General features: G+C 41.7%; 1 protein-coding gene across 1 annotated transcript; it reads left to right on the forward strand.

The window, feature by feature from the left end:
* The first annotated feature begins 368 nt into the window (after positions 1-368).
* Positions 369-14,921, forward strand: KLHL42 (kelch like family member 42). Its single transcript, XM_033117273.1, has 3 exons — positions 369-1,373; positions 9,724-9,917; positions 14,458-14,921. The coding sequence occupies exons 1-3, from the start codon at positions 502-504 to the stop codon at positions 14,907-14,909; spliced, it is 1,518 nt and encodes a 505-aa protein (XP_032973164.1). The 5' UTR covers positions 369-501; the 3' UTR covers positions 14,910-14,921.
* The last annotated feature ends 5,545 nt before the right edge of the window (positions 14,922-20,466 follow it).

The following is a 20,466-nucleotide window of genomic DNA, read 5'->3' on the forward strand; positions in this document are numbered from 1 at the left end:
GCCGGGGCACCAGAGGCCCGCAGCCTTCCAGCCCTTCCCGAAAGCCGGATCCCGTCCGCAGGTCTGGCGGGCGGCAGGGGTCCTGCGGGCGGAAGTGCGAAGCGCGCCGTGGGAGGAGGCTGCAGGCTGGGGGCTGGGATCCCCTCCCGCCTGACGCGGCCTTGGACAACCCGCGCAGGGACGGCGGCCGCCTGCCCACTCCCGGCGCGCGCCAGCCGGCCCTTTTTTGGCTCTGAACCGGACCAGAAAGGCAGGGCCGCCGCGCTGGGGGAGCGAGGCTGAGCTGCCGCACCCGGGACCAAGAGAAGGGACTGCTTCGCGGGGCGCTGCCGCGACCCACACAGGCTGGGCGAGCGCGGCAGGGAGCGGGCGGCCCTTCGCCGGCCTCCTCCTCCGGGCGCCATCCCCCGGCGCGCCCAACTCGGAACCCGGCAAGCGCGGGGGCGGGGAAGCGATCGCGCAGAACTGGCGGGCAGCCCCGCGGCCCCTGGTCCCCCAGCCATGTCGGCGGAGGAGATGGTGCAGATCCGCCTGGAGGACCGCTGCTACCCGGTGAGCAAGAGGAAGCTCATCGAGCAGAGCGACTACTTCCGCGCCCTCTACCGCTCCGGCATGCGCGAGGCCCTGAGCCAGGAGGCCGGCGGCCCCGAAGTGCAGCAGCTGCGCGGCCTCAGCGCCCCGGGCCTGCGCCTGGTGCTGGACTTCATCAACGCCGGCGGAGCCCGCGAAGGCTGGCTCCTGGGCCCGCGGGGAGAGAAGGGTGGGGGGGCGGCGGAGGACGAGGAGATGGACGAGGTGAGCCTGCTGTCCGAGCTGGTGGAAGCGGCCTCCTTCCTGCAAGTGACGTCCCTGCTGCAGCTGCTGCTGTCCCAGGTGCGGCTGACCAACTGCCTGGAGTTATACCGCCTGGCGCAGGTGTACGGGCTGCCCGACCTGCAGGAGGCCTGCCTGCGCTTCATGGTCATCCACTTCCACGAGGTGCTGTGCAAGCCTCAGTTCCACCTCCTGGGGTCTCCTGCTCAGGCCTCAGGGGATGTCAGCCTGAAGCAGAGGCTGAGAGAGGGCCGGATGACTGGGACTCCTGTCCTCGTGGCCCTGGGGGATTTTTTGGGGGGGCCTTTGGCTCCTCACCCCTACCAGGGGGAGCCCCCCTCCATGCTCAGGTACGAGGAGATGACTGAACGTTGGTTCCCGCTGGCCAACAACCTTCCTCCTGACCTGGTTAATGTCAGGGGTTACGGGTCTGCCATCCTGGACAACTACCTCTTCATAGTGGGCGGGTACAGGATCACTAGCCAGGAGATCTCCGCTGCACATTCCTACAATCCCAGCACCAACGAGTGGCTCCAGGTGGCCTCCATGAACCAGAAGAGGTAAGCACCCAGCGAGCGCTGCTGCTTTCTCATTCATTCACTTGTTCATTAGTTCATTCCCTTAATGTTTACTGAGCAGTCACAGGAGGTTGTGCTGAGGTGGGAATGACATCTTCAGGAGTGTGGCTGGCCTTGACTCTGGCAAAGTTCCCAATGAATAAGAACTTTCAAGGATGAAGAGGCCCCAGTGAAGTCAACTAGCTGAGTAGTTTCCTTGCAGGTATTGTGTCTTTAGGCAAACTGCTTTCTTTGCCCCTGTCCCAGTGGAAAAAAACATTGTGGTTTTCCAGAAGGATACTTAAAAATAAAATTGTTTTTTAATTTTGCTTTTATTTTTTATTTTTTTTTTATTTTTTAGGATCTGATAATGATGACACATTGACAGCAACCTGTAACACTGACCTTGGGGGATTTTTGTTGTTGTTAATGACTTTGAAGTCTTCCACACTAGGGCACCAATCTATGATCAGGAGATAATCATTAGATTAGAATTGTATTAACATTAGCTGTGTAGGATTGCCTTTCTTATTTTTTATCCTCTCTTTCTCATCTCACTTCCTTCCTAGGCATTGTTATTGACCCAAAGTTTCAGCCTGGAACTGGTCACCTACACTGTTAGAATATTTCCATCCATCCCAACCTTCTCCTTTCCCATCTTGCAAATCCCTCCAGACATGAACTTGGGTGACATGAAAAAAAGATGAGAAAAGGAGGAGATTGGGGGAGAGTTAGATAAAGGAATCAGGAAAGGAATAGGAAAATAAGAGCAAAGAGCAAATACAGGAAGGGGTGGTATGAAACAAAGATGGTCGGGCACAAGATGGCCCAGAGCCATTCAGAAGTGGGGAGAAGAATCAGTGTAACTCAAGAAAGAACAAGAATACCCTTTCTTCTGATCCACCTGTATCCATCTCCAGTCCCACTATGTGTCTTGCCCTGAAGTGTGGAGCAAGGAGTCGAGGGACTCACCGCCTGTCAAAGAAATTCTTAATAGGAATGGGGAGGCCATTACATATATTTACTTGACTCTAGGGTGCCCCCAGACCAGGGGGAATACTGGCTTTATTTCTACTATAATATAACATTTATTTTGGAAAGCATTCCTTTTTTCTGATGATTAAAAATAGTATATAGATATTCTAGAAAAATGGAAAAATGGAAAAGAATAAAGAAACACAAAGGCTATCACTGCTACTGCCTCCTTCTGAGAGGGAATAACCATCTACAAGTTGGCATATTTTCTTCCAACCCCTTTTTAGTGCATTATTTACACTGTTGAGATGATACCATATTTAAAATTTGTTATTAGAAGTGTTGTTTTAAAAGAAATTCTAGGAGCTTTAATTGAAGCAACACAGGAACACTCAGTGGTGCTCAGATTAGGGGTGGAAGGCCCCTCTGGTTGTCTGTCACTTCTACACGTGTCTCTAATTGTATCAATTGGTGCAACCTCCAGCTCCATAGCTCTAACACAACACCTCATAAATTCTTGTTTTTTCTTCACAAATCGTTGGTAGTCTTTTTTTTGCCCCTTTTTTCTTTGGGCAAAAAAAAAGTATTCGAATGATGCAGGAATATATGCTTAGAAAAATTGCAAATGACACGAAAAACTATAGACTAAAAAATATGTCTATCTATAGACATACTTATATATTATAAATTTATAAATACATATTTATATTTATAAACTAAATGTATAGTCATATAAATATAAGTATATTGATAGTGTTTAACGGAAAATGTATATATGTATGCATGTACATGTGGGGGTGCATACTTATACATATATTTACTCAAATTGATTAGGTTAGCTGATTATTACGGCACTTGATATTTCTACTTAACAGTATACTGTATCTGACAGTTTTTTCTATATCAACAAATGTCGATTCACTTCACTCTTATTAATGGCTGTGTAGTATTCCAGCCTATGGAAGTACGTAATGTAATTAGCGCTTCCCTTATTTATGAGCAGTTAGATTGCTTCCATTTGCCATTACAAACATTGCTATAGTGGACATTTTGGTATATGTGTACATATCTTGCTAGGCATCTTAAAGTTAGTTCTATATGGCAAATTCCTAGAATCCCTGGAGAGGTGGGGCAGTGTCTGTACATTTAAAATTTTGGTAGCTCCTGCCAAATTGCCCATCAAAAAAATTGTTCTTATTTCCTCTTCTATCAAACACTGTCTAATCAACAGAGTTTGAACTTGCCAGTTCCCTAGACTCTTGCCAAGATATTATCATCATTTTTTATTTTTACCAGCCTACGGGGCAAAAACACTGGGGTGAATGTCTCTGACTGAGAGATTGTTCTTTTCATATTATTACCAGCCATTTGTATAGTTTTGTAAATGGCCTTTACTAATTTTTAAAAAATTGACTCATTTTTTTCATATTTATTTTAGAAGTTATATTTATGTATGTAGATATTAATCTCTTGTCTATTAAGTAATATTGCCCAGCTTTTCCCCTGTGTTTATTTTATTGTAAAGTTCAATAATGAAATGCCTGGAGTGACCAGGCAGGTGAAATCAGTGGGTCGAGGGTGGGAGTTAGGATGAACCAGAGAGCTATTGCCCCACCACAAGAGGGCTCCACCTCTCAGCCACAGCAAGTTATTGCCAAGTAGAAGCGAGGAATGGTGTGGCGGGAACTCCAGATATCCTGATTTTTTAGATTTTTTTACTCCATTTTAAAAACGAACAAATCAGTAGCAATGATAAAAACCTTGTAGACCTAACAAAGTACAGCACTGGCCTTGGCTTATATAAAGAAATTTTAAATTCCTTTGTAGTCAAATTTGTCGTGTGTGTTCTCTGAGCTTTTTAATCTTGCATAGTAAAGGATTCTACAAGCTAAGAATATATAAGTACTTATCTATCTCATGGCCTATTTTATACTTTTGACTTTTTACATTTAAATCTGAATCTAGGATTTATTTTCATGTAAGGTATAATGTAAGGTTATAACATGTTTTCTAAACGTCACAATAGCCTCAGTTCGTCTTACTGTAATTTGCAAAACCAGTTATCAAATGCCAATTTTCCTGTTTTCAAATAGGTAGATTGGCCATTCCTGCATCAATAACACATTTTAAAATCAATGCAGCTTGCTAACCTATTTTATTATTGTCAAGTAGCACAAAGACCCCTTTGTTCCATTTTGTTCTATTTTAATTGGCTGTTTTGTACACATCTTCTCCTTCAGGTAAACTTTAAAATCAGCTTGTCAAATCCTTCTGGAATTTTGATTGTGATTACATAACTTTGATAGATTAATTTGGAAGAGGATTCACAATTTTATACTACTTTACAGAAAAATGGTTTGTTTTTCCAGGTATTTATTTAGGTCTTTTGGTCCTTCAGAAAGATTTCTTTTATTATCTTTGAGAGTTTGTATATTTTTTGTTAGGATTAGTCTTAGGTATTTCCCAGTTACTGTTTTTTTCCTACACAAATACTTTTTCCATTTTTTTATTTTCTGATTGGTTATTGATGCCATATTGGAGTTTGCATCCTTCTTTATCTCTCTCATGCTTTGACTCAGATCTGACATAATCTCAACCAGGAGAACCTTCCTGAACCCTCAGTTGGGCTAAATGTTCAAACCCTGTGCCCCCTCTTGAATTGAAATTTTTTGTTTGTCTCTCTCCTTTTCAATCAAGCTCAATTACTTATTCAATCAGTGCTTACGAGGTGTGATCATAAAATACAGTGAATGTTTAAATAAAAAAATTATTACAGTAAACGACACATTGCCATTAATCCCCCTCAAAATACTCCCCCTCTCTTTGAACACACTTATCTCATCATTCTTGCCACTTTCTGAAGCATTTCTGGAAGTCCTCTTTCTGAGTGTCTTTAGTTGCACTGTTATGGCTGCCTCTATGTCCTGAATCGATGCAAAATGTTTACTTTTCATGGTCATTTTAACTTTGAGGAAGAGCCAGAAGTCACATATTGCCAGATAGTGAATAAGGTGGATGAAGGCACACAGTAATGTTTTCATTTGACAGAAAGTGAATGTACCAGAAGTGATGTGTGACACAGCCTTTCTGTTATGATCACAAAATACAGTGAATACTGCTGCCGAGTGCCATCCAAAAGACAGGCAGGGATCTTCAATACGGGAAGTAGTACATTGAATCTTAGTAAGAGTATGTAACAAGTTTCAACTTGTTTGGTGCAGTCAATTGGGCGTGAGCTACAGTTGAGAGAAGGTGTGTTTTAAAGTGTGCTGTAAATCATCCTCCATCATGACAATGCTCCGGATCACACATCACTTCTGGTGTACGTCAATTTCTGTCGAATAAAAACATTATGATGTGTCCTCATTCACATTATTCACTGGATCTGGCACCGTGTGACTTCTGGCTCTTCCCCAAAGTCAAAATGACCATGAAAGATAAACATTTTGAATCAATTCAGGACATCGAGGCAGCCATGACAGAACAACTAAAGACACTCATGAAAGAGGACTTCCTGAACAAACAACGGTCTCCTGGCCGAGACGGCATTAGAGTTGTCACACTTAGCTGTCCCCTCTCCTTTGAGCCACAGTTTAGTATTTTAGAGCATTTTTAGAGGCGTGCAGTTGTCCAGAGGTTTTGTACGCTGGTTAATGTTACAGTGGAGCCTGAGAGTAGTGTGAAGGAATGAAAACTGTTTTTTCCTCCCTCACCCCAACATAATTTTGGCCAACAGTTTAAATTGCTTTGTGCCCTGGGGCTTCTCAGAAATAGTAGTAGGTAGAAACCGTGACTACTTCTGTTTCCTAACCTTTCCCCTCTCCCCTTCTTGGTCCCCGGGGATGGTTAATACACAGGGAAGTGGCAGAAAGTAGGCAGCAGAAAGGGAAAGAGGAGATCGAAGGCCCTGGGTGGTCCACAGACTGTGCAGTCCTCTTCTGAGTGGTTGAGAAAGGATCTTGCCATTTCACTCTAATTTTCCCTGTAATGGTAACAAACTTTTCTATTTAGCAAGTCATACCAATGGTTTGCATTTCCTGAGCTCTTACTCTGGGCAGCATATTGTGGTCACTACTTTAGACATTGGTTCCTATTTCATGCTAACAGCATCTCTGTGAGATACCGTGTTTCCCCGAAAAGAAGACCTAGCCAGACCATCAGCTCTAATGCTTCTTTTGGAGCAAAAATTAATATAAGACCCGGTATTATATTATGTTATGTTATGTTATATTATATTATATTACATTACATTATATTATATAAGACTCAGTCTAATATAAGACCGGGTCTTATATAAATTTTTGCTCCAAAAGACACATTAGACTGATGGTCCGGCTAGATCTTCTTTTCGGGGAAACACAGTATTACTGGTGCTCTTTCCCCAAAGGGGAAACCGAGGCTCAGTGAGTTTAATTAACTTGCACATAGTCACAGGACCAGTCCTCTGAGCCACTCAGACCTCTGTGCCATCCTGCCTCCCTACAGTTGTATACAGATATTGTTAATCGTTGCTATTTGTGCACTGCGGCTTATCGTGTTTCTTGATACGTAGCTTTTAAGGATTTAAAGAGCTTTTCATTTCTTCTAAGTGAAGTAGAAATTACATCATCTAGTTTTTCTGACGTTCAGTTCTATTTACTCTAAGTAAGTCAAATATGTAGCCACAACAAATTATTTGCTTTAAAACTTCTTTTTACCTCCTGAAAGTATTATGTCAGGGATCAATATTAAGAAAACACTGCAGAGATCATCATTTTAAAAATAATTGCTAGCTTGGATTCATACCTTTTCCATTCAGAAAGTGAAGAGTGGAAGAATTATTTTCAGAAGGTTGGAAATGAGGTGCTAAATGGCAAGAATTTATGGATGAGAGAGCATTTTATACCGAATCCCAGAGTGTATTACGGCCAAGAACTGTTGCAGTTGACAAATGAGAAACCAATCCTCCTGAAGTTGAAAAACTTAGGCTTATGACATGTAGCAAATCATTCCCTCTACTGCTCTGCTTGTGTAAGTGTTACCCTTTTCAATTCTTAATACGTGTAATGTTGTGCTCTTCTTATCCCCACTTCACAGATGGGGAAACTGAGGCTCACATAAATTGAGACTCAGTGACTTGTCTAAGGTCACACTGCTGTTGAGTAGTGGAGCTGAGACTTCCCTGTACAATCCTGGGCTCATAATGCTTAACAGGATACCTGGTCTGCTTTTGGGTGGCAGTTTTCATCTTAAAACAAATTCACTGTTGAAAAATGTTTCTCTTCAAGTGAATTTGAGCAACATGTTAGGGTCTGAAGAGATGGTATTTACTTTTAACGGCCTATTCATTCAGCCTCAAAAAGAAGCCCCTTACATGTTTGCTTAGGACAAATGATTATGCTGGATGAATACTAAAAACTGTTTTGATCTGACAAAATTTACTGTGTACCTGTGGGGAGCAAAAACAAATTGTGGGCTGGTAAAATTTAGTGCTTATTTACAAGCTTTATTTCCTTTGGGTCCCCAAATTTGCACACATAGAAAGGGCATCATGGTCAGATTTTAAGGACCATTGGCAGCAGAAAGGGTAAGCCACACCAACCAGGGACCCCCCAGTAACTGCCACCCCTGTGAGGTCTTTTGGCATGAAAAATGGAACGGCTGGCTGGGTTTAATAGACAATAAGGGTTCTTGATGAAGAGTACTCCATGTACTGTCTGATTTGAATAACAAAATAACTAAACCTCATTTAAATATAAACATTACAGGCACCTTTAAAAAAAAAAATCTTAATTTTTCAGTAGAGGGCTATCACGTACGTATATTCAATACCATAATGCACCGATCTTTATTACACACCTGTTAGGAGATCAGGCCTGAACTGCTGGTTCACTGCTGTTCTTTACTCTTACATACTTTTGTTCATTTGTAGCCTCTATCCCCATTCTTTCTTAGGAAATTACAGTAGTACCTCGGTTTTCCAACGTCTCCGTTGACGAACATTTCGGTTTACAAACACCGTAAACCCAGAAGTAAATGCTTCGGTTTCTAACACGCCTCCAACTCGAACATGTCACGTGGCTTCCGCTGAGTGCACGATCCCGAGGCCTAGCTGCCGGCCGTTTTCGAACATTTCAGAACTCAAACGGTCTTCCGGAATCAATTATGTTCGAAAACCGAGGTACCACTGTATTGCTTTGCAAGAAATCATTGTATTGGTGTATGACATGGTTTCTCAACTCACCTGGTCTAGACTCTTTATTTCAAATACCAGAAAAAGGAGATATTGTAAAGCTAGTATCATTTCTCTGTGTACTACTTTCTGATGAGCTGCTCTGTCTCGACCACCCTGTGATGGATATTATCCCCATGCTAGAGGTGAGGAAGTGAAGTGGTTGGGCCCCGTTCAGGTAGCTGTTTATCAGCTGAGCTGGGACTGGAAGCCTTGCCCCAGGTCTTCCTTTTGCATCATGCGCCTGCTCCTACTGTCGTAAACTTGAGACTGTTACACATATCACTATGAATTGACCCAGCACTGCCACATGTTTATCCTTCCTGGCCTTCAAGGAGTCCATTAATCCCTGTGTGCTAAAATGAAACAAATGAACTTTGTCTTAACTTTTCAATGCAAAAGTCATGAGATTTCAGTGTCAGAAGCCAAAGAACAGCGTTTAATTCTTTACTTACTATGGGGCTTCTTTCATTATTTAATATTATGATAGATGAGTGGGCACGTGTTGATGTAAGTATTTGTTGAGTTAACATGTGTACATACCCTAAGAATGCTGGATCAAACTATTTTTAATCCGTTCAACCTGGTGTGTTGTGAAGTACTGTATGAGGTGCCCTCCTTTGGAGGTGGGAGAAACAGTGATGTCAGGTGAGCTCACGGTCAGGGGGTCTCTGAACCAGCCTTTAGCACCCCCACTTTGCATATGCCTCTATGTAGGAAGCACTTGTGTGGACCTAGGACGGAGCCTACCCACATGGTAGGAACAGTACGATAGACATTCTGAGTACAGACGAGGGTGTGAGGTGGGTACGTTTCTCCCTTCTCATTTGCTCTTACTCCTGAAAGAAGGTATTGAGTTTAGTGTCTACAGACTGTCTTTGGTTGTAAGGCTGAGCAAGATCAGTCCTTGTTATGTTGGATGGATTATCTTCAATTGCTAAAGATTGGAGAATGCATCGCTCTTGTGGACTTTTGGGGACAAGCGTGAAATTTGAGATGCCATTTGGTCATTCCTCTGTCCCCAGGCAGAATGGCACTCAACTTGTAGAGCTTATTTTCTTCAAATATCCAACAGATGACACATTCTGCTTTAGCAGTTCATGCCATCATCTTACTCCTTAATGATCAAAAGAACTGACTTTGTGGGCCCTTGTGTCTCTCTTTCAGGTCTAACTTCAAACTTGTGGCTGTTAATTCAAAACTCTATGCCATTGGTGGGCAGGCCGTTTCTAACGTTGAGTGTTACAATCCTGAGCAGGATGCGTGGAATTTTGTGGCACCATTACCAAATCCTCTGGCTGAGTTCTCAGCCTGTGAGTGTAAGGGGAAAATTTATGTCATTGGAGGATATACAACCAGAGGTAAGTGAAGGGGCCACATAAGTGGTCCACTTATATGTAAGCATTGGCATCCTAGGGAAGGGCAGAGGGTGCCCAAGGAAACGTTCTGGTGTCTATAAGTGCGATTTTGTGTGTTATACACTGCATGTGTACACATCTGGAAGCAAGCAAGTCCTGTATGATAGGAGTGGTTTGGGTAGGAGGGGCTTTTGATGCCTTTGTGTGAGCATGAAAATTGAATGGGGTAAGGGAGCTGTGAAGAAAAGACGCATTTTCTTTCTGCTTTAGAAACCCAGCCTTGCAGTCTGTCATCCTATGACTCAGCTGGGTAACTCCCATCCTCCCAAACACACCGAATCCTCTCCGTCCAGCACTGTGGAATTTGGTGCCAGAGCATCCGCAGACCTTTGATTTCATTTTCTCCCTTACTGAGCACAAACATATCAGACACAGATTCTGGAAACTCAGCTCTAGGCTGTTGCTTACATTTCATAGGAGGAGCAAGAACATGAACATCAACGGATTGTTTTCTGACTAGTGGTGGGAGGTGGTAGTGCTGTTTATTTAACGGTACATATGTGTTTTTCCCATTTTTTTTTGGTGAATATTTTATAGTTCATCATTTGGAAATAAAAAGTTTCTCCAGCAGGTTTTACACTGCTCTTCTTGGTGGGAAGCTTCCCACGTGGTCGTGATAGAAAACAACTTGGTTGTGGGAGAAAGGCAGTGGCGGGCCACCAGGAAGAGGTGTGCTTTCCCATGTATCTCTCTCCCCACGTAAAACAAGTGTTTCCAGGTTAGCTCCTGGCCAAGGAAATTTATTTCTTCATTTGGTCTGACTGTAGGATGCCCAGAACTTATAGAAAAGGTATAACTGAACCCTTTGGACTTTTAGCCACATCGAAAGAGCAGAGATGGGTGGTGAACACACGATGGGATTTATAGGTAATGTAATACAGAATTGTACACCTGAAATCTATGTAACTTTACTAACAATTGTTACCCCAATAAACTTTAATTAAAAAAAAAAAGAAAGAAAGAGCAGAGTTACCACTATACTTGACATAGTGAAGTAACCTGTCACTCCTCTCTGGTATGATATGGGCAGGACGAAGCTCTCTAGCTCTGGCTGAATAACAAGCATGGAGATACGATATTGGTGACCCCATTAGGCCACACACAACCATATGCAGCTTTGTGAAGGACAGAAAACCACATGCTAATAGAGTGTAGGTGACAAAAGCTTTTCACCATAACTAAACGTGTCTTGTTTTGGGGATTTATGTTAGAGGAAGAAGTTAAATGTAAGGTGTTTTAGGAGCTCCTGATTTACTTCTTTCTGTTTGGTGACAGCAAAAGATTTTGATGAACACTTCTGTAATACCTCCAAACAGTTCATTTGGTGGAGAGGATGGTGGGTGGTGTTTTAGTTTTGTGTGGCCCATTTAACAACCGACCACAAACTTGGTGGCCTAAAACAACAGAAATGTGTTCGCTCACAGTTCTGGAGACCAGAAGTCTGAAGTACAGGTGTCAGCCGAGTCATGCTCCCTCTGAAGGCAAGAATCCTTCCTTGCCTCTTCCTGCCCTGGTGGCTTCAGGTGCTCCTTGGCCAGTGGCTGTGTAACGCCAATCTCTGCCTGCATCTTCACAATGCCTGCTTCTCTGTGTGTATCTGTGTCTTTTCCTCTCTGTCTCTTATAAGGACACACTTTTCATTGGATCTAGCGCCCACCTGCATAATCTGGGATGATCTCCTCTTGAGAGTCTTAACTTCTTCACTTAATTACATCTGCAAAGACCCTTTTTCCAAATAAGGTCTCATTCACAGGCTCTGGGGGTTCGGAGGTGGACATATCTTTTTGAGGGCTACCATTCAACTCCCTGCCAGTGACATGTTTATTTATGCATTTAAGGAGAGGCAGTGACAAGGAATTGCTTGGGAAGCAGTGAGCTGTTTTTTTTGTTGTTGTTGCTTTTCACTCCAAGTTTCCATCACTCATGGAGGTGTATATTCCTGGTATTCTGCCCTAGTGACTTGCCACTGAAGATAATTACCAGCTGTTCCTTTACAAATCATTGGAAAAAATGAAAAAAAGAGGCCTAGCAGTCATTTCTTTTATCTTCAACCTTGATGTTCAGTTTATAGAGGTCAACTTTATATGCTTAACTAAACCATGGCCTCCAAAGAATTCCTGTGTGTGCATATGTACTCCTGTGTGTTTTTTCTCCCAGGAAAGCAAGTAGTTATTTCCTTGTGAACGTTTCTGAGAATTCTGATTCCTCCCTAGGTTTTGTAACCCAGCATGCACCCTGTGGGCTGACATAATGCATGTATCTCTTGGCTTCTCTTTTAACTCGGAGCTGTGACGCACTGACAGGCAGTACCGTAACCCAAAGAGTACTCTGCTGGTAGATTTCCTAGTTTTTCCATGACCCTGACTGAGTAAATGTTCTTTAGATTTGACCTGGAAAACCCTTGCTTGTGTGTGTTTTAGTTTCAAAAGCTACTACTAATGTACCTTTTTCACTTGGGCCACCCACTGTGATTCCTGTCCCAGTTTTCCCCAAGCCAAATACCCATGATGGGATGCTTAGGTGATGTGGGTGGATGGATGTTTGTGTAAGCGTTGAAAACGAGTTTTCTAAGATGAGAGGGCAGGACAGTTACTTGTACTCTGAAGCCCTCCTCCTCCTCTGCTTCTGCTCTTCCTATCATTTCCTAATAGTTCTTTGTACTTAAAAGAAATCATAACTGTCATTAAAAAACACACACACAAAAAAACAACCCAAAACACCTCAGAACTTAAAGTTGTATTCTGAGCCTGCCGACTTGTTAAGTTAGGTGAGAATTTTAGGATCCAGTAAGTACTAGTTCATGATTTTTATGATAGCTATTTGATTATTTTAATTGTTTAGCAGGCACTTAAGAAATTAAAAGACATTCAATAGAAAGGAATAGCAACCACTAAAGGGAAGAAGGGTGATTTGTTAAACATCAAAGTCGACTCTAAAGGTAAAAGCGAAAAGACCATTCCAGCAACTCAAACCACCTCATCATGGTCTGAGCCCTTGCTGGGTGAGGAGAGAAAACATTTACAGAAGACCTGGAAAGACCTTCAGACCTGGAACTGAGAAATACATTGAAGCCTCACTAGAATAAGTCCTTTGTTCATGAGGCAGGAAGCCAGGTTACTAAAGAGTACTCTTTGAAAGATTAGTCACCAAACTTGCGCTGTCTGTTAAAATAAGCATTATCACAATAGCTACAGTAAAAACCAAGATAGGGAGGTTATTCGGGTGAGTAGATAACAGAAGGACAGATCCCTAAAGCTACAACAGTTCTGGAATTTCTGCAGGTTGGGGACATGGGCACACACAGGACTGGTCTACTTTCAGTTTCTTCTGTGCCCTCTTAGGAGGCACTTGACTTGGTACTAGGCATAGTGGTGGAGTTCTTCAATCATTTCTAACGAGGAGTGAGCCGTTTGGGCACAGCAGGAAGTTGCCACCAGCTCCTGCAGCAATCGCAGTGCTGTACACTTTAGTTGTGTGTCGGTTCCCAAGCTGAGCTGTCTCTTTTCCTGACAGGTTTTTTCTTTTTTTTCAATTTGTTTAAAAAAAAGGACAGAAACAATAGACAGAAAGTTCATTCTTTCTGATAACTCAGAGCATATTTTTCCCCCTGCTGGGGCTAAAGTATTCCATTTATTGTTTCCTAGAGAAGAAAAGAAAAGGAAAAAAAAAAAAAGAACAAAAAACGAAACTAGATATTTTAAAATTCACAAACATTTTTCCAAAAAAAAGCAGGTGATATTTTTCCTTAAGACAGCTATTACTTCAAAATAATGTCAGAGCAGTCTTTCATCTCCTATTGGATTTGATCCACACAGTCACTAACCATCGCCTGAGAAATGGGTTGGGGAGCAGAAAGGGTCTTAGTTAATGTGTCTCTGGTGTTAAAATTGGGAAACAGAACTGCCAAGTGTTCCTACGGTTTGAAAGCCAGAGGTGAGACTTGTATTACTTGCGCTTCTCCTGACTTGCAACTTTTATGTCCTTTCCTTTAGACAGCCTCTGAGATCCTGCTTGGCTCACTTGTCCTGTTTCACAGTTACAGTAGACTCCATTGTCAGGAATAGGTTTCTTGGGGCTCAGCCTGCCATCTGTGTTGAGGCATCAGTAGTTGTGTAATGTTGATGAGGGTTCTGGGACTCTGATTCTTTTCACGTTGGCCTGGTGGTTCTAAAGGGTGTAAGCGTGCCTCGGAGAAGGGAGGTGTCCAAATCACAGCTGCCCATCTCCCTGCCTTACCGATTGAGAGCCCGCCCCCTCCCCCCAGGGAGGGGACATGCCTGAATGTGAGGGGAAATGGGAACAATTCTAAACGGATCCCTTCCCAGCCATTTCCAAAACCGTGTGCCCGACCGCTGCTTTTCTGAAATCGGTTGCCTCGGTGTTACCTCGTTATTCAGGTGGAGGCAGACATTGATACACAGCCTAGGCCATCAGTGGCATTTCCTATGGCTCTGGCATCACTTGTCTTCTTTCTTCCTTTCAGACCGGAACATGAACATTCTGCAGTATTGCCCCTCTTCCGACATCTGGACACTCTTCGAAACGTGCGACGTCCACATTCGCAAGCAGCAGATGGTGTCTGTTGAGGAGACCATCTACATCGTGGGAGGGTGTCTCCATGAACTGGGGCCCAACCGGAGGAGCAGCCAGAGTGAGGACATGCTCACCGTGCAGTCCTACAATACTGTCACCCGGCAGTGGCTCTACCTCAAAGAGAACACATCCAAATCAGGTCTTAACTTGACGTGTGCCCTTCATAACGACGGCATCTACATCATGAGCAGAGACGTTACCCTTTCAACCAGCTTGGAACATCGAGTTTTTCTCAAGTACAACATCTTTTCAGATAGTTGGGAAGCATTTAGGCGTTTTCCAGCCTTTGGACATAACTTGCTTGTTTCCTCTCTTTATCTGCCCAATAAAGCAGAAACATGAGTTGACTTAGTATTTAAAAGAAACCTGGTTCAAGACCAAAAAAACACACAAAAAATGTGTATGTCCCATTTCAAAGGAGACTGATTTCTAAAGGGAAAACATGGGTTGCAGTAGGTCGCATATACAACAGCTGTAAATAAGCTTACTTGAACTCATTACTTGAACACTTGTGGAGAAAAGAGACCAACTTTATTATTTTTTTAATTATTGGTTGTTAAATTATGGGAGCAAATCCATGACAATGTTTTCATCCAGATATCCCCCTTGGGCCAATGAATGAAACTGATCAGCAAAAAGCAGATTCATCTTGTCTGCTTAGCAAAGGGCCAAAGTCAATGATTGGCATGGATGGTAAAGATGATTTTAAAATCTGTTTTATTTCGGTTACTTGAAATATCATTAATACCTTCGGCGAGTATTTTTTTGTTATTAATTTACTTGACAAACATTTATGTTATAATAACACTGTCATTCTCCCCTCTTCTCCCCCAGTTATACCCACATATACTTCCAGTGTGTTTAAAACAGGGTTCTGTGCTCCTCAGATATTTTATTTGCACAATACCTTTCAGGAAACTTACAATGATGGAACCCTATACTGAAGCCTTGCAAGCATCCAGTCCTCCCCAAAACTTGCATAAAAACTTTCTCAGCTATTTTCCCAGTCTTTTTTGCAGTTATGAATGCTATAAATAGGCAGATACAACCTTTTATTTTATTTACGTGGCAGATTGCAGATTTATGTGGTCAGATAAGTTGCATTGCTAGGCATTCCGTATTGTTTAAAAGAGAGGATATATTGTTTAAAAGATGGATATATATATTTATATTTTTAAAATTGAGTCTTAAATTTAAATTCAGATGGGAAGGGAAGGAAATACCAAATAAAAACAATTGCCTTTAAGGGTTACTTTTATTGAATGTATTCGACTTAGTTCTTTTTTTAAGATTGAAAAAATAACCTTATATTTAGATCAGGCATCTTTCTGATTTAGTTTTAGCTTTTTAATTCATGCTTTGCTTTTGTGGGGTAAGGTGAGGAAAGCTGTGAAACGTTTGTGCTGGAGAGAGGGGGAGAAGCTCTTATAGAAGTGGAATAGTATCTGGTAGTATTTCTGAAATTAGGTAAGGAGCTTTCCTTGTGTTGGCTGGTAAACGGAACCCTGCTCAGGCAGTGGTTTGTTTTCACTAAGTCATTTAACAATGGATAAAAGCTTCTGCCAATCATAGACCAGCATTTCTTTAAAAACATATGCACATACTTAAGGAAATTTCGTTTTAATTGAAAAACACTTTCTGAAATTCTTAGATCTTTTGTAATGGAATCAGTGAAACTGTGAGCCGAATTCCATCTTTCTGTCCTAACATTCCAGTTACAGCGTGCCTCACTTTAAGAAAGTCCCACAAAAAATAAAGACTGTCGTGGCAAATGGATGCATTCAGCAGACACAGAGCACCTTCAGCATATATTCCCTGTGCACATGTAGTACAGAGGAGCTGATTGCTTCAGCAGAGTTCTTCAGTTTATCAAAGGAGTCACTACAGGGTTTCTTACAACAGTCACCTGCTAGTATATTTAAAATGAGGGTCTCGTTGTAAAAATTCTATTTGCACCACTTTTCAGGAACACTATTAGGTGAAATGGGATAACCCTTTATTGTGGACATGGAGACAGATCATTGTATCTTGTCACCAAATAATCTCATCAGTACTCTGCTCAGAACATTATTTAAGGGTTTCTAAGTCATATCCATTTATTCTCAAATACTTAGCGTTTTTTTGTTTTGTTTTGTTTTTTTTATCTCTGAGTTGAAATCTTCCTGGGAGTGGTACTTTAATATTAGATTTATATTAATTTATATTCATTACAGAATTAGTTTCCAGTGACCTATAATTTCATTACATGTATTTAAGCATCTTATTTATTTTAGATAGTGTTAACTTTGGTTGCTAACAAGCTTAACCTTTTTAATGCTTAACTTTATATATTTAAAAGATTCTAGCCAGTTGAATTAGTTCTGGGCAAACAATTGGAGATGAGCTTGTAAATAACCACATTATATAAAATGCAATATTAATCCTGCCAACCAGTTCTCTTCCTGATTACATTTTTTGGGGTCTGTTTTCTTAATGCCAACAATTATATTCTTGGACCAGAAAGCATACTCTGATCCACAAAGCTCTTTTGATAAGTCAGGTTTCATGTGTGTGTAAATGTGCATATCTGTGAGTGTGTGTGTGTGCGTGTGTGCATTTTATAGCTCTCTCTAAGATACACAGGCTTCCAGCAAGGTTTTGTTATTCTGGGCTGCCAGCAGTGTTTGGACAAGGTGGAACGTACAGTAGGAATAGATCTGTGGATTTGGGACATCGTCCTTCCTGCTGTGTATATCAGCTGTGTTGACAGTTTGATGGTAATTTTAATTTAGCTGTGTTCCCTTGTTGGTGCCTATGTTATATTGAAGACAACATATGATGAAAGCAAAGTTTCTTTGAAAATCTCCCCTCGTCCCCCAGAATTTTGCTGTTCGATAATATCCTTCTCTTTTCTTTCTTTCTCTAAATGCTTTATCTTTCTTTTATGAGATGCTTCTGTGGGGTGCTGCCTTCCTACGATGGTGAGGAAGTTACTAGGAGGCCCCACAGTGGTAGCGATCCTGCCAGAAGCAACCTGTTTTCCTGAGAATGGTCTGAAGGGCACAGTGGATTGGTAAAGGAAGGTTATTGATTCTATCATTCTTTTCTGGCTTTCTTTTCACCCCCTTAGTTTCAGAGTCCTCTGCCCTTAGCGTCCTTTAAAAGTTTTTCTGATGAGTGTATGAAATGATTATTTCAACAGTATCGGTTCAGTCATAACAATGAAGTACTGAGAAGGTTATGGATACTAGTAAGAAATAAGTAGATTAAGATTAAGGATGAATACCAAAGAGAGTTCAACTCTGCCATATTTTTTTTGAACCAAAATCCCAAGTAATTGGATTAGTATCAAAAGCCTTAGATATCAGTTAAAGTTATACTGAGATGGACAGAGCTCTTTCTCTACAAAGGGAGTAATCAAGTAAATGCTTACTGTCTTTCAATAAATGATTACATATTGAGCACTGTGGATGCCGTGTTTTGAAACCTTCAGGTAAAGTCATGACTCCACCTGTTCGGCCATACAGTGGAATACCTTGGCCTTCCTGGTCAACCATCGTTTAATGAGCTGTGGCTTAATGGCAGAGCACTCGAGAGGCAGCACAGCAACAGGAAGGTAACATGTGTGAGTGTTGGGTGCCTTCTCCTAGATGAGGGATTGGGGAATATATGACATCTGCCACCATTCTTTCAAGATGGCATTGTGGCTGAGTGGCATTCCTTTCCTCTGTGCCAGGAACTGATCTCAGAATCCATGTTGTCGGTGCTTCCAGGCAGCCATTCCCAGTCCATCAGAGAGAGATGAAGTCCATTTGTCATCCCTGCCTTAGACAGAGGAGTGAGTGAATTAGGTGGGTAGTTACCACCCAAGATGGTTCTGAAAACAATGAGCTGGTTTAGCTCAGTTCCCTGGTTCTCAGAAATACTGAATGTCTATCATGTACAAGAAAATGCTAAGACCTGGGGAGACAGACATAAATAAGCCACCATCCCTGACCTTGAAGAGCTTACCACCTTGTGAAAATGTTCACTGTAATCGTAGCGAGAGTGTCTGCAAAAATGCCCATGGTTGTCAGGCATGGTGGAGTCTTCAGTCCTGGTCCCATGTGTCCATTTATCATTTACTAACAAGAATTACGAACTAGTTTTTCTCTAAATTTGCACATTATGTTTTTGTCTTTACGGCATGTTTTTTTTTCTCACTACTTTTCATAGTCTTCTATGTACTTCATTTTTTTATTTTTTGAAAAAAAAGTATGTGATCTGCTTTATTTAAAAATGCTTACTAGGCACCACAACCTATCTAGCTGAGGGCTCAACTGCCTAAGCCCATGAAAAGGAGGGGCAAAGCCAGGAAAGTACGTATTGGGAGAGAGGCAAGCTGTGTGCATGTGCGTTTATACCTATGCCTTTAAAACACTTCTGTAGAAAGTATTAATAAAGAAATAGTGATTAAGACACTAGTTCTGACTGAAAGTCAGGAGATTTTGCCTTTGTGATAACTATCAAAGGGTAATTTTCCATCCTCATGTTTCATTCACATAAGAGTATGTTTTTCATTTTTTTGTGTGTTAATTTTGGAACACGATATAAAATACACATCAGATGACACACATGCTGACTTCTGCACTTGACATCACCATTTTTATCCATTCTTACAGGAAACAGATTAAAAGACTGCCAATGTGGAGGAGTGAAAGTGTACTGAAATTACTTTGATAGGGTTGGCTGGTGCTTTCTCAAATGGATGTCATAGTTTGTTACTAGTAAAGAAAATGAAAATGTAATTTGCATTGTGTCATTTAAAAAAAAAATTGAATAGGGGCTCTTTAGATGTCTCTACAATGTTTTCATATCTAGTGGTCATTTTAGGAAAAATAATCTGTAGAATGAACAGTTACGTTTTGTTATAAAGGTACTTTGTGTAAAAGGTTGTATTGCGTTTTCAATTTCAAGTGTGGCTTAAAATGTAAACATATGATTCATTTAAATACAATGATGCTTATGAAGCACTCCCTCAAACAGCATTGTTTTTGTGCTTAGAGCTATAAAAGAATATCTCTTCAAATAAAGTAGTTCTAAATCAGTTTCTGTTGTCTGTTAGGTGCTGTGTACCAGCTGTGTACTCAGGGCTGAGCCAGAGCTGGGAGGAGAGAGGGCAAGCATGAGACAGGCCCTGCCGATGGAGAGCTCCTGATTGGCAGAGAAGGCAGACTAACACTCGCGGACCAGTTAGACAGGTGGTAATCCTGCTGAAGGAAGAGCCAAGTGGCAGTAGCACAAGTTATGAGAGCTGTTAGAATTTGCAGAAGAGGATTCTGAGAGGAAGGAAGAAGGAAGATCTCGGAATCCTTATAATTCTGAATGAAAGACTGAAGTCTAAATCCCATACTTTAGCAGTTCAGATCCACCATGATCTGTTCTTCTCTATGTTTTCTAACTTTCCCACCGTTTCCTTTTCAGCACCCTTTACTCCAGGAAAACTGAAACAAAACCCCTTGTTTTTCTATTGTGTTAGTTATGACTGTCTGCCTGGAAGGGGATTAGGAGGGGCAGTGTCACCAAATGGGGTTCAGTTACTAAATGACATCCTGCGGATGTCCATTCTTTAATTGCTCCACGTGTGGGAACACGGATGCACACACATGCTCTTTTTCTACAGACAATTTTAAGAATGATCCAACTTAAAATAATTCTATCACCCCATAAAAAAACAAAAAAACAAAAACAAAAACAAAGACATACCTACCTTTTCCCTGAGGGAAATAATAAAAATTCAGATCTAGGTACTGCATCCAAAGCTCACTGAGCCCCAAGTCCAGGATTTTCAAGGGATGCCCATCCCTTCTAAGTCTATCGGTGACCACTCTGTTCTGACAATCTGTAAATTAATCAATAATTTATTTCCTACACACTCAGA

This window comes from Rhinolophus ferrumequinum, chromosome 10 (assembly GCF_004115265.2).
Source record: "Rhinolophus ferrumequinum isolate MPI-CBG mRhiFer1 chromosome 10, mRhiFer1_v1.p, whole genome shotgun sequence".
Taxonomy (NCBI): Eukaryota; Metazoa; Chordata; class Mammalia; order Chiroptera; family Rhinolophidae; genus Rhinolophus; species Rhinolophus ferrumequinum.